Source organism: Amphibalanus amphitrite, unplaced genomic scaffold, assembly GCF_019059575.1.
Source record: "Amphibalanus amphitrite isolate SeventyFive unplaced genomic scaffold, NRLGWU_Aamphi_draft 000795F_arrow, whole genome shotgun sequence".
Classification (NCBI taxonomy): Eukaryota; Metazoa; Arthropoda; class Thecostraca; order Balanomorpha; family Balanidae; genus Amphibalanus; species Amphibalanus amphitrite.
This window is the reverse complement of record NW_024882289.1, coordinates 141,254-155,893: the sequence shown is the minus strand read 5'-3', so window position 1 is coordinate 155,893 and position 14,640 is coordinate 141,254. Positions and strand designations below refer to the sequence as shown.

At 60.1% G+C, this 14,640-nt stretch overlaps 1 protein-coding gene across 1 annotated transcript in view; it reads right to left on the bottom strand.

Annotated features, from left to right (window-relative positions):
* Positions 1-14,640, bottom strand: part of LOC122366297 (insulin receptor-like) — a 50,584-nt gene that overhangs the window by 16,536 nt on the left and 19,408 nt on the right. The window contains exon 2 of the mRNA XM_043338393.1: positions 2,857-3,019. Coding sequence (XP_043194328.1) covers positions 2,857-3,019 — 163 coding nt within the window. The remainder of the gene's footprint in view (positions 1-2,856; positions 3,020-14,640) is intronic.

Genomic DNA, 14,640 nt, shown 5'->3' with positions numbered 1-14,640 from the left:
CGGCCATCCGGCCGGCGAGCGCTGGCGTGGGGCGCCGCGCCCCGCCGCCGCCCCGGGACTATTTTTAACGCATCGCGTCGTGGCCATGCTCGATTGAGGCCTTCGTTCGAGATGGGCCTCGCGATACAATACACATCCATTTGGTGATGCATTCAAACACATTGCGGTGTGCCCTTGTCCTCCAAGCCCCGGAACAAAACAATAACAAAGTACGGCCGGGCCGAGGGCGTGTCGGGGAATCGCCGACACAATGTTTGTGGTAGCAGCTACATCAGCATAAACTTCACCACCATACCAAGTCAACTACGATCATCAGCCCCAAGTTATGGCCAGTCAGCAAGTCATCCCACCCAAAGAAGCCACCCGGTGTAACGCGCAGTATGGTGTTATTTTTATCCAGCCCCTCTATTCGAAGACGGAGCGGCCTGCTCACCAGGGGGCATGTTTCGCCTTGCCCACGCGTCGATCGGCCCCACTGCCGGGAGCGGGCGGGTCCGTTTTGGTCCGGGTACCCAGCGCTCTCAGCCGATCCGCCGGCGGCCGCGGGTGTTCCCGCTGCCAGCTCATGGCTCGCTACTACTGCGTCGTGCCGCCACTCCCCAGCCGGAGCTGGGGAGAGGGAGGGGGGGGGGGGGGCAGATCGACACCGGCCCGGCCGACCTACGCAGCGGCGGCGGCGGTGGCGGCGGCGGCGGCATCCCACGCCGGGCCCCGCGCCGGCGGCGGCCCGCACACCGAGCCGCGGCCGCCGCCGCCGGGCCGGTGTCGGCGCAGCGCACCGTCTGCCAGTACCGGGTGCACATCGCACACCGCGGCGCCGTCCGATACGGCTCCGCTTAGTGGCACGGCGTCACAGTATGACCGGAGCAGTGACTGAGACGACTGCGACTGCCAGAGGCCGTCTGTCTCACAGCCCACACGGCACACGGTTCGAGGTGTGACACGGCGGTGTGGAAGAAATCCTGCCTTTTCTATCACTGCGTCACGGCAGTGATGCTATTCCAGTCACGAAGCAATAGGAAACTCTACCGAGCTAATGGAAATGTGCATTATACAAAATTTTATCCGATCTGCCTGGATCTCACATAGCACTTTTAGGTCACGTCAAATTTATGTTGATTAGAGCATCCTCTACAAATGCCCCGTGTTCCAGAACGGCATCCAACAACCTAAAAGCTAAAAATAACAACCTACCAACTTCATTTCGGTTCTCTTCCGCCGCGTGTCCACACAACTGCCGAACGTGGCACTCGCACAAACATAAACGTTATAGCGATTACATATGGCTCTCCAAAGACGACAAAAATACATGACAGGAAACACGCCCTTCCGGTCGCTGGATAACTGCGCAATAAGAATCTGACAGCGCCGACAACTGGCCGACATCAAAGACGCTAAGCCGTCACCGCGATCAAGACGCTTGGTCGGTTCATTGCTCAATATGCTGCATCTCTGAAGGTTTGTGCGTTTGATGATAATTGCACATTCTCGGATGTTGTTTATTCACCGGCATTGCGATAAGCTGGTAGACTCAGGTTGTCCTCTGTCTCACAGAGCAATCAGAGTCGCCGAGAGGGATGTTTTAGGGCGCTGAGCCGCCGCCAGCGCCAGTGGCGGATCCAGGGGGGGGGGGGGCAAAATGGGCATTTGCCCCCCCCCCCCCCAACGGCATAATTTTAACATTACGCCTATGGACGATGCATGGAAAGAATCGATAAATTGTTATGGTTTGCCCCCCCCCCCCCAAAAAAAAACTCTGAGCTGGATCCGCCTCTGGCCAGCGCCGCTGAAGGACCGGCGCGACGTCCCGAGATGAAGCGCCAACAGTAACACGACCAGTGCCGCGAGCCCTACCGCCGGCCAACCGACCGCAGCTCTGAGTCACCGAGTCAGCCCGCGGAGTCACCGAGTCAGCCCGCGGAGTCACCGAGTCAGCCCGCGGAGTCATCGAGTCGCCCTGCCGAGTCGGCTGACAGCTGACGATAGCCGCGCCGGCGGACGGTAGAGACTGGGGGCTCAGCCGGCAGTCCAGTGAGCAATGTCGTTTGCCGAAAACTACCAGCGGGCGTGTAAGATCGCGAGCCCTCGCATTAGGCGCTGCTACAGCCGCCACCCCATGTAACATGGTGTTACCCTAGGCACGACCTTGACTTCACCCACATACAGCTCCAACACCGGCAGTTGGCACCGTTAGCCCTCACACCTTGCTCGTCAGACAGCGCACCAAACGTCTTCCTTGCACATCAGTTGACGGGCTTTACTCAGCTGACAGACGACACCCTTCACATTACGATGAGTGGGAGCTAATGGGGCGTCGCCCTTCAGCAGCACCGTCTCGTGTACATACAGCTCGCCTCATCCAGCAAACCTCACACGTCAGCGGTCGACATCTCAGTGGCCTCATATGGCCATCACAGCGGGAGCGGCGCCCGGCGCCGCCGCCGCACCACTCGACTCAATCAGACCGGAGCAATGACCTCAGTGACGTCACCGGGAGAAAACAATCGCAGCCGCCGCCGCGCCTCCCTGCACAGGCCACAGCGTACCGTGCAAACTCTGTGACGTCAGCGCCGGGCGGCCCGGCCCGCCCGCATGACTCGCGCCCGCCCGGCGCTGACTCAGCCCGGCCCAGTCGACTCTGACTCTGACTATAGCCTGCACCGTAGTGTGCCCAGACGTATCGGCACGAGACGGCCGCCCGAAATGCTAACAAACGACCCTGACCGTGCCGGGCGGCGGCCGCGGAGCTCTGCGGACCGGTCCGTCCCGGCGCGGCGGGCGAGCCGGAGCGGCCGGCCGCGGCTGGACCTGCACCCCACCCCTCCGCGGCAGCTCCACACCAAAGGCGAGCCTCACCTGTAGAAGATAACGTAGTGAGTGACCTGCTTGAGGCGCGGAAACCGCACCGGCACGGCCGCGTCGCCGATCAGCACCATCTTCAGGTGACCCTCGATGACGTCGCAGTCCTCCAATTCCTCCACGTTGTCGAAGCTCTTGCGAATGTCGATTGACGGACACACTGTGGGCGGAGCGGTGAGAGCGGCGTCAGAGGGCTGACTGACGTTCGATATACACGAGCAGCTGGGTATACAGTTCACATTAGGTAAGCAGTCTGAAAATGGTACACGATAGGCGCATGGGTTGCGGAAGGCACCCGTTACGCACACGGCATGAAGGCTTATAGACATGAAGGTCTATAGATGGCCTTGGAATGAAGTGATGAAAATAAGGACTGGGCGCTGCCTACTACGCAGTGACGGGATCATCAGCCGGCAGTGGGCGGATCACAGAGACCGCCGGAGGTCCGCTGACGGTCCCCGGCCGACCGGACCGACATCACCAGCCGCGGCCACACCTTAGGGCGGCCGTCGTCATTGGGGCCGCGCTCCTGTATAATGCAGACGCGACGCGATCAGCCGCCGGGCGGGCAGGCAGCGGCGGCACCCAGAGCCGACCGACACTCCAGCCTCAGACCACCGGTGCCGCCGTCCCAGCCCCGCCGACTAAAAACATCCTGCTTTTCTCACATCGATTTTCCCCGTCGTTCACACAGACCTTTAAATACACTCATTGTTGCAGGAAAAACGCTAAGTGGGTTTTCCTTAAATGGACACAAACCAAGGCAAACAGTTAGGCCTTGATATACACACAACGTAGCTATACGTAGGTACTGGTAATGTCAACTGCTGTATGTAATGCACACCATCAACGTTTAATGGATGTTTTCCGCTAGCACGGCGGAGATAAATTGCGATCGTTCAGCTGGCATGATCATTTCGATTACAATAGAGGAAAGATGAATATTCATTCTAAACACACCCTCCCTGGGTGTGGTAAGTAGAGGTGCACCTAAGCATATAAATTACACATACATAGGGAGATGTAAGTACTTAGCAGGCTTCGGTAATAAATAGTACGCACATAGCATATAGGTAAATTGTCAGTCAGCAGCCGGTCCGGATTTGGTGTTATCCTGATACTGGCGCGCCATTCAAACGTCAAATGCAGGCTGCGAGAAGCCAAGGTGTTCTCAGCGCCTGCAGCGATCGCCGGCGGACTCCGAGGTGTGCTTTCAGCCATGGTGCCGCGGTCACATGCAGCGAGAACCAGCCGACCATCCTCCGGGGAGGGAGCCAGGGACGCTGCAGAGCTCTTCACCTGACCGGGACTCGGGTGATGACCTCTCACCGGTCACAGACGGTCTCTCCGTGGTCCATACGGTCCACACCTCAGCGACTTCCGGACTGGGTCAGCGCCCCGGCGGACAGACGCCGCCCATCGGCACTCGGCTCTCAATGCACGGCCGGTCTCACTGGCAGTCTATTCTGAGCGGCCACTCCCGGAGGCTATTCTTAGCCACATGAGACGTAAAACGTATACGACACGTGCGGCTCATAGGGGACCCGTCGCGGTCCGCTCCGCTACACATGGTTAAACCGCTGACGGACCTCGGCGTCACACAAACTGACAGCCGGCGCGGAGGACGGCGGAACGGTACAATAATGAGACAACGCCACCGCACAACAAATCATCAATGCAGACGGTGATGACACCAGCGCCCAAGACGTTCTCGGTAAACCTCGGAGATTAAAATGAGCGCCGGCTATATTCGCCACCAAGGCCGTGGCCGGCGTCATTTTTAGGCTGGCGTCTGTTCCCGGCAGGCACAGGCGGCCCCAATGAGGCCGCTGAATACGCGGACGCCGGATCGGGCGCGCTACGGTATGCAAACGGGCGACGGCAGACTCGAAACGGACGCGCCGCAGCACGTGAAACGAGCCTGCCGGCTGCCCAGCGGCGGGCCTCTGCAGAGCGAAACTCGGTGCCTCCGTATACAAGAATAGAACGTCGAGAAGAGCGGGCTAGTCCGCATCTGCGAACTGAGACCACTGGCCACCGCCTGAGAAAGACGTATGAGAACGAAACAATTATGGCATGCAATCGAACGTCATTGACAGCATCTTTATTGACTCAACGTGGATGCAGGAGTGTCACATTCACCGACACCCAGCTGACGTCAGGCGAACCCACCGACAGCGGTGAAGAGGGGACGCAGACGATTCGAAGGCACGTCTGGCCCAAGATAACTTTGTCTGGTCTGCGTCACCGGTACCTACCTACTGCGTCACGTCTGGGGTGGCAGCGGCCGAGACAGTCCTGACGCCCAATCGACCGAGTCCGGCCGGGGTCGTCTTCTGAAACCTGAAGACCCACGGCTCCGACTGTCAGAGGAGACTCCGGATGCCGCGTGCGTCAGCCCACGTGCGGGCGGGTGGTCAACTAGCGGGAAACGAACCGTTTGCACCAGGCCGGCCGACCGGACGTCAGTGGAACGGAAGAACGAACAGATGGATCTACGGCATTCTACTCTACGCGACATCGGGCTGGGACCGCCTGACGATCAACTGACCAATTTCACATCGGCTGGGCCGACCGAGTCCGAAGTTGCACTCGATGTTTTGGGGCCCCTGTTTGCGATACCAATCAGATCGATTTTTGCACAAAAAACAAGAAGACAATATACACTATACAGGCATGTCAAATGTCACCGAGTCGAGGCCAAATGAAATCATCAAAGGTGCACGTCCTCAATCATTGAAGTTCACGTCCACCATGTGACAAAATTCCACTTAGCTATAAATATAATGTCAAAGAGGCGCATTTTCGTTGCTAAATTTAGCTGACATCAAGTCGACAGGAAGCTGCCTTTTGTACCCTATTTTGAAAGGTCATTTCAAGCCAATACTCGGAAGCAAGCAAAACTCAAATATTAAGTCCGCAGTTCCAGACGTGCGCTGTTCGATCGCACTGCAGTCTAGGCGCGAGGCCGGCATCGTGCTCCCCTCCACGCCATTTGTACGTACATCCCTAGCTGTGTTTGGAAGCATATGCCCGCGCTTGTCGAAACATTTTTTTCATTAGGTATTCACGACGCACATACGAGCATGTACGAAATACTCCTTTGACCAGAGTCGCCTTCAGTATCACCCAAACTGTGGGGTAGTGACGACTGCCGAAAGAATAAACGTGCCCGGGCTGAGACTGTGCCATTCAAAATGGTAAACGGTGGGATCTGTCCAAGAGGCTGAATGGCTGGGTGATACGGCGGTGTATGCCCGGACCGTTGGGGGTTTGAGGACGATGACCCGTCGTTCTCTGAATGCCGGGGCGACGGCATTTGCCCCGTGTGGACGGGTGCACGGGACGCTCGGCCCGCCGCCGCCGACCGGCGCGGCGTGGCGCTCGACCTGCCGGCATTTCCTGAGCCGGTGCAGACGGGCGTCCCACGCGGTCGGCCGCTGCTCGACCTTGGCCGGCCACGCGGTGCGGCCGCTGCCGCTCCCGCTGCCGGCGGCTCGTTACGCCGGCCGCTGCCCGCTGCCGCTCTCAGTTGCATCATGCGGCGGCGGCGATCGATCGGCGCCCGCTGCGTCCGCCGCCGCCGCGTGTCCCATGGAGGGCCGTCCCATGACGGAGGCGGCGGCGGCGGCGGCGGCCACTGCGCAGTAGCGCCGCCAGCACCACCCGCCGGTCATCGACTCGGCGCGCGCTGACGTCACAGCGCCGCCCGCGTGGGCGCCGCCGCCGGCCGGCTGCGTACGCGCGCACGCACGTGTACCACTGCCGGCGGCGGCGGCGGCGGCGGCGCACTTTATCGAGCGTCCGCCGGCGCGGTGTCGGAAATCCATAGGGAGCGGCCGAGTGCGGACTGCGGAGGCCGCCACCGTGATTCGGAGCAGCCGAGTGGGCCGCAGTGACGCTCGCCGGGCGGAAGTGAGCCGGCCGGCAGCCAGTCGGAGCGCCCCGAGTCGGCCCACCTTACAGCCGAGCGCCGCCGACGGCCCGAGCGGCCCCACGCGCAGAGCGGCTCCCACTGCCGGCCCCCGGGGACCCCGTTCGCAGAAGTTCTAGCCAGCAGGGCACGGGCACAGCCGCAGGACGTCCGGGCAGGGCGGGGGCGGGGGCGGCGTCACCGTTAGCCACCGCCGCCCAACATAAACCGGGCCTCCCCGGGCGGTGGCGTGTTTACGCTCACGGCGCTACTTCAATAAACCACCATGTACTACGTCCGGCAAAAAATCGCCGCCCGTGTTTTAGGCGGCGGCCGGGCCGGGTGTGGCATGAGCGCCCCAGACGCGCGACACCACCGCAGACGCCATCACCAGTTCCGCCACCGGGCCGGCCGCCGCGCGCGCCGCCACCGGTCCATTCACCGGCGGATGCTCAACACGCGGCGCGCGGCTCCGGTCATCAACCCCGACCGGCGCGGCGGCGGCGGCATTCCTGCGGCGCGGCCGGCCGAGTGCGTCCCGTCCCGTCCGTCCGTCCCGCCGCCCGCGCCGTGACGGTCCGCCGCGTGGGCGGTGGCCGGCGCCGCGACGGCCGGCCAGCCGCTGCCTCTCCGGACCGGGCGGGGCCAGCACAGGAGGCCGGCTGAGGAAGGATAGTCTCACTGACCAGTGACCGGCCAGCTGGCTTGACCAATACGGACTCCCCGGACGGGACAGCATGACCTCACCAAAGGCCACCCGATGATACGTGGGCCTGACTCTGACTGCGGTCAGAGTCATGCCCACATCAGAGCCATTATTTGAGACATTCCTACCCCAAATTCACAAAGTTTGGCTGTTTTCCTCGCATATAAATTATAGCACAAACGTTTATTTTGAATTGAACAACGTAAAACGATGCAAAATCGACAAGTTTTTGAAAATTGTTTTTTTTTGGGGGGGGAAGTACCTACAGATGGTTTCGTAGCGTTTCCAACAGTTTTTTTTTCTGAATCCGCGTCAATACATACGCCCACATACGGCCCCCCAGGCTCCAGAAACGACCTAATTTATTTCTCCGCAGAAAGATTCCCTTAGTCCGGCGATGTCACGGTCCCTCTGCAGAAGTGGCCGCCATTCCGCTGCAGTATCGCCGGCTACGGACACGGTTTCCCTGCAGCCCGCCGGCGGGTCGGGTATGGTCACACCGACCGGCCGGGGCCGGCGGCCGAGCGCCGCTGACGCTGACGTGTCAGCGAGTCACCAGAAGCACACTTCAGAGAAGACTCCGCCCCGCCGGGCGGACGGTAAATATTTGGTGTAAACCTTATCGGTCGGCCTTCTCAGGCGTGTCGCGTCATTGGGGTCCCGGAGGGGTGAGTGGGAGGGGAGCGGGAGGGGCGTGCGACACGGCTCCTCGACGCGGGGTCACCGGGCACGCCGTGGAGGCGGCGGCGCTCCGTCACCCGGGTCGATCGGACACCGCGAACCCGTGTCGCCAGCGCTGCTGCAGCGCGTGGCGGAGGCCCACCAGCCGGCCGACGGCTGCGTCAGAAACATCGAACCGACCAACGCAGGCCGACTCAGGCCCCGACAGCTCGTCATCGGACAGTCGACTGGGAGTGGCGCGCCCTCAGGGGCGGCCGGCGCCACCGTCCGTCTGCAGGACTGAGAGACGAGTGGCCGCGGTGGCCGCTATCGGCCGCGCCGCGCCTCGATAGGTGCGCGCCCGGGGCACCGGGTACGGCGCCGGCCACGCCCCGGGCACGCCGCTATCGGGCGCACGCCCCGGTCGGCGGAAGCGCCGCTCGTCCGCTCTGGAGTGGCGCGGCGCGGGGCGGCCGCCCGGCACTGCAGCCCGGGTCCGGCGCGGCGCAGCCAACGGTACAGCTGGAGGCCGACCGTGTCGCTGACGGATTAGGTTTCACCGGCCACTACGGAATGCCCCGCCGGTTTGTGCTTCCCAGAAGTGGCAAAATGCAGGCAGCTTAGCCACAAACAACAGGCCGGCCGGCCGGCCGGGCGCTCGCCGAACAAGGCTCCCCACACCGACCCGGAAAAAGCAGTCCACGGGCGCCACAAAGAAGCAGGACGCGGTCGGCAGAGGCCGGCGGCGTCGCGTCGCCTCGTCGGCCGTCGATCCGGCGCGCCGGTGACGACGCAGCCGCTGATCGATCAGTTAAACTGGGACGTCGTATCGCGCCGTACCCGGCCTCACCCACTGACCTATACAACAGGAGCGGCCGTAAGGCCGCAGCGCCCGGCCGGCCGCGGTCACAGGTCACTGCTGCTTCTAGGCTGCGGTTCTAGGCCTACCCTACTCTACTCTACTCTAGGCCTACTCTAGGCCTACCCATGCTTTCGAACAATTTTCGATAATAATGGAAGAGGCACTCAAGGCATCAGGAATACTTATGTCAACAAGGCAAGGCTTGAACATGAACGTTGCCTGAAATGGAGTGTCTCACCGTGCATATAACCTTTAAATCCCGCTCAGCTAATGTTTTCTGAACGAAGTTTGTCGTTCTTCATCAACCTGTTAATACCGACCATGGCGATCGGCCAGAAATGCCCAAGGACAGTCGAAAATTTGGTGAGACGGTTCGACCTAAGGCCCTACAAAATCTTGAAATTGGTACGCAGTAAATAACGGCGAAGCCCTCAGGTTTCCGAGCACTGCAGAGTTCCATATTCCTTGCATCTCCCTTGAGTAGACACGCTTCGATACTATCCGCCATCAGCGAGTTTTCAAGTTTTCCAACTACATATGTAGTGCATTAGCTTTGAGCCTTTGCGTACGCATGCATTCACCATACGATCGGGTAATACATCAAACCTGATGCATCCCAAAGAGTAAAAGTTAAAGAAGCTCATACCGTCACAATGGGTCCCAGTTCCCTCCCTGAGTGTGGGTGCAACAGCAATAGCGGTATAGTGAGGCACGGAGAGCACGCTCACGGCTCAGAGGGTCTGTGACGAACAATATCAACCGTCGCGTCGGGAACGTCCGATTGGAAGGGACAATTGATCTCAAGGCAAGGGCCCGGCTGACCAGTGAATAACCTCACCCATATTCTTAATTCGACCCGGGACCACTAGGGGTGTCATGTGGCAAAGAACGAGGCATTCAATGCATCTTGTACCTATATCATTGGTCAGCTGGCTCCTTATCTTGAGGGCAGCGGTGCCATAATGTAAGTCTTATAAACTGCAAACAGGGACACCACGGCCAGAACAAAACAAACATTGTTATTATACAGACACTGTTCGCCAAGAGATGACTGTTGTCGTCAACGAATGCCCCTATAGACAGACTTTGTTCTTTAAACGCCCAAAGGTGCATTACTAAAAAAGTAACCGTTGATATGAGGAGTCATTCCCTCCCCGTATAAAAGCCGTATAATAAGTATAATAAGCATAATAAGTCGTATAACAAGCCGTATAAACGGCTTATATAGGAAAGCTCGGTATCGAGATCGGGACCTCATCGACTATGCCACTGTTCTTGCCGATCCTGCCGAAAATACGAAGGGGAAAAGATATTGCACCTGAGGTCGAAAGCATCGCGTTCTCAAAACGGTGAACGCCTCGCCCGGTCCACTGTTCACCCAGTACCTCCCCAGTTAGTATGAGCCACATCGGGCATCCCTCAGCGTCTACCCAATCGTCTGTGACGATCTAGGTAGAGTTCGAACTCGTGCCGGTAATGTGGGAGGTTGACCTGTACCCGTCGAAGGTTTCTGGAGGCGGGAGGGGGAGCCAACTTGGTGGCGGCAGGGGACGAGCGGGACCTTCCTAAACAAATACTATATATTAACTCTTGAATATTTTGCTTGCTGCGCCTTGGTGGAGTTACGCCAAGGCTTCTTTCCTCACATGATGATTTGTATTAAGATTCTCCCATCTGGCTAAAAAAAGTGGTGTTTCTCCTTCTCTCACATAACTACGAAAGACAACGGAGGTTCCGCGTGATCATGAATCTCACTACACGACCCAGGCGATATTAGCCGTTTTCACGACGGCCATCTGGTACACATTTGGTGCACATCTGGTGCAGACAGGTGCAGATTTGGTCAAATCAGGTCCAGTGTGTCTCTTAGTAGCTATCAGCTAGGGTTGCACTATTTGCTTATATGCCTGCTTTGTCATATTATCATATTGTTATCGATTAAAACACTGAAATAAATTCATAAAATAAAGATACTTGCTGTAAAAGAAATTAGGTGCAGATTTGGTCAAATCAGGTTCAATCAGGTGCAGTCGCCGGATAGCCCGTCGTGAAAACGGCTATTCCTCCCCCTCTATACCGTGACACGTTCGGGGACTTCCCCGCGCCCGGCGCGGTGCTCCCGACGTCACGTTCAGGGTACAGCAGCGGCTCTCTCCTGCGCACCGCACCTGCCCGTTCCCCAGGCATCTGCTCTGTCGCAATGGCCGCGGTCCAACTACGCAGCTCTCGGCCGTACGGGCCGGCCATGGGCGACGACCGCTCTCTGGCAGAGTATATCGACCGGCACCGGCCGACCCGGCCCGGCTATACGTGCAGAAACTATCTCGGGGTGTTACGGGACGCGGTCTATTCCTGGTCCGGGACTGTGCGCGGCGGTGCAGCGGGTCGGCTGACACCGGGACGGGCGTCCCCCAGGACCCGGCGCGACCAGCTGTCCTGCGTAGTACACGATAATGCCGGCCGGCCGATCGATAGCGACGGCCCGCCCGGCCGCCGTCGCCCTCTCGCCGGCGGCGCCACTACGCAGTTACGGAACGGCCGCCGTCGCCGTCGCGCCCGACGAGGCCGCCAGCCAGCGTGGCGCAGCCGCCCGAGACGCGCGTCTCGGCTGCGAGGGACGCGTCCTGGATCATGTCGGACCAGCCCCTGGCGCACATACATCCGCCGGGGAAATGTCAGTCCGCCGACCCCGGACGCAGTGCCGTGTTCAGGCGGCGCTCCAATACAAAATCGAAACGACCCGCGTGTAATACACTCAGCGGTGCGACCACCTCCGTAAAATTGCAGCGTTGCCGTTTGCCGCAAAGTCAGAACGGGAGCCAAATGAAGGGAAGCGCAGTGCGGCGCCTCTGCAGCGATGGAGCTCCCACGCTGGCGGTGAGACACTCACCCCATAGCCTGGGCGGCCGGTGCGTCGTGGCCTCGGCAGCGCGGCGGGGTCAGCCGAGTGCGCCCACTCGGAGCCGCCCCACGCGGTCCGTGCCAGTCGCGTCCTCGGTCCGGCTCGGCCGCATCTGACCGGCGAACTCGGGATTTCCCAGCGGCACACCGGCTGAGAGCGCCGCACCGGTGCCGCCGCCAGCCGGCCGGGTCGGAGTGGAATCGCCGCGAAATGCCGCGTGGGGCGGCGCGGCGCCGCGGACGGAGCTCGGGCCGGGTGAGAGGGTTCACTGGGAACGCGTCCTGCGGGATCGACCGCCCGTCTGTCATCCGCTCCGTCTCCCGGCATCCCGGCAGCGTCCGGCCTCGTCAGCGGCACGCTGGCATTGTTGGGTGGCGGGGAACCCCTACAGGCATTGATCGACGGCGCCGACGGCGCTGACGAAGGCTCGAGTGGGGCACCCCTGGTCCCGCCCGGCATACTTCCCCGTGTCCGGTACAGACCGGCGCACCGGCCCTCCGAGCTCCAGACATCCGTCCGATGTAAACGAATCACAGAAGACAAGTAAAACAAACCGGCCCCGTCGACAGGAGGCCCCGCGTCTGACCCGTAACAGATGCCGAACGCACATCAAACACAGATACGACTGTTGTGACACAACGCAGGATGCGACCACCAAACATTGCCACACACGGACAAGGGGCGGACATAAACACTTCACCGTCCGTCCGTCTACAATCGACGAGAACCACCGTCGCACCCGGTGGTCCGTTCTTGAAGTCGGAAACGTCAGGTCAGAGAAAACCTGTTTTATACCACCCATGTCCCAGCTCGATTTTCATCGGTTCGGCCTCTGCCTGCCCCTGGCGAAGATCTCGACGACAACTGCCGTACATCTTACACCGGCACTTTGTTTTCGGCCCACCACTGCCAAGTCTCGCCTTCTGCCCGCTACCTCCTTCCTATCCAGTCCACACTTTGGTCTGGCACAGACCGTTCATCGCCCGTATTCGCCGAACGGGTCCGGCCGGCGCGGTGGCCGGCTCATCCATCTGAGGGCCGATCGGCGGCGGGAGGCCGGTCGGCCGGGCCCCGGGCTGCGTCACGCGTCCGCCTCGTGCGCGCCGCCGCCGCCGCCGCCGAGCCATCAGCCCCAGTGAAGCGTGCCGGTCGACGTCCTCGCGCAGAGCACCGCCCTTTTGGAGATACCGGCCGTCAGTCACCGCTAGAGACCATCCCGTCCTTAGGTCAGGATCGCCCCGATGGAGCAGATAGGTCGGCCGGTCAAGGTCAGCTGACTGACGGGCCGACCGCAGTCCAACTGACAATTCATGGAGGTCGGCTGAGGGTGCCGGCAGCCGCGGAACTAACGGGATTGCGGCGGCGAAGGACAATGGTTCCGACAGCTGGATATAAATAGACTGAATAATGATCGACAAGTTGGAAAAAGCCATCCAGCAGAAGTACTTAAGTCCACATACAAGTTGAGTAAATAGGTGCATGTGATCCCTTAGCCACGATCACAACTGAAGGAAGACGCAGCACAAATGTCTCACAACACCAAAATCCATAGGGCTCAAAGTAAGCCGAAGCTTTCAGAGGCCGGGCGGCTCGCTGAACAAACCCGCCGGCTGTCAGCCGTTTAGTTCAGATTCGGCCAGGAGTGCGCTCCGCTCCATGTCGCACATGACTCGATGTTGATGTGTTCCGATCTGCTATAGTGAGTCGCAATCGAACAAACCATGGTGATCCGTCCAAGTGGTGCAACGCTCAGCACTTGTAACAAGTTTATACATTTGCACCCATCGTATACATATGAGCTGCGGTACAAGTAATAGAACACGGGGCCGACTTCATCAGAACCAAACACAACTGATAACATCGACCTTCCAGCCCCGCAGCTCCGAGAAACAGTGAATGTGTATCGTCAGCAGAACTAATTCTGGAGATATCCGGGCCTGGGTCAACTCAAACAAATCTGGTCACCAATCAGCACGTCAATCAAGCATCATTCCTAAGGTCAAATCATATTTAAAAATAACTAAATGCGCCTATAGCTTTACTTAACAACAAAATGTCAAAATGCGCGTAATCATAAGGCGTCAACCTGTGAAATTTCAATGGCATTTGTCACCCCACCCTGCTTTGAGTGTGAGGCCCAGACTATGGCCAATCCTCCAATAAAAACACCTCCAATCCTACCTCCTGCAAGAGTTTGACCAGGCTTTACTCCGAGGTTCGCCGCCGCCGCCCGGGCGCCGCGTCGCAGACGGCGGCGGGTCTCGTGCGTCGCGTCGCAGACGACGCTGGCCCCCTCTGACCGCGTCGCAGGCGTCACCCGCCCAGACGGCGGCACGAAGTCCCATCGGCGGCCGGCGCCGGCAGAAGCCACTGAGCCGGGTCGTGATCGACGTGAGACGACACCCCGAGAAGCCGTACCGCGCGGGGAGTGGCCGACGCGCGACCGGCGCTCGGGTAGGAGCGCGCCAGCTGCCCAGGTCTACGCAGAGCTATGAACGACAATTCCCTGCGCAATGTGTGGTGCAAGGAGGCTAGTTTGAGTTTTACCGATGACTGACATCGTCCCATCGCGTTCGGCTCGGAGGCCGACCGAGGCGTGGACAGTCGACAGACGGAGGGAGGGAGGGGGAGGGCCTCCTCTGCGCCCCACGTCCGCCGTCCTTGGGCCGGACCAGCTGCGTCGCGGCGCCGTCCGACCCGGCAGCTGGGGGCAGACAGACCAACACCTGCCGTCTGCG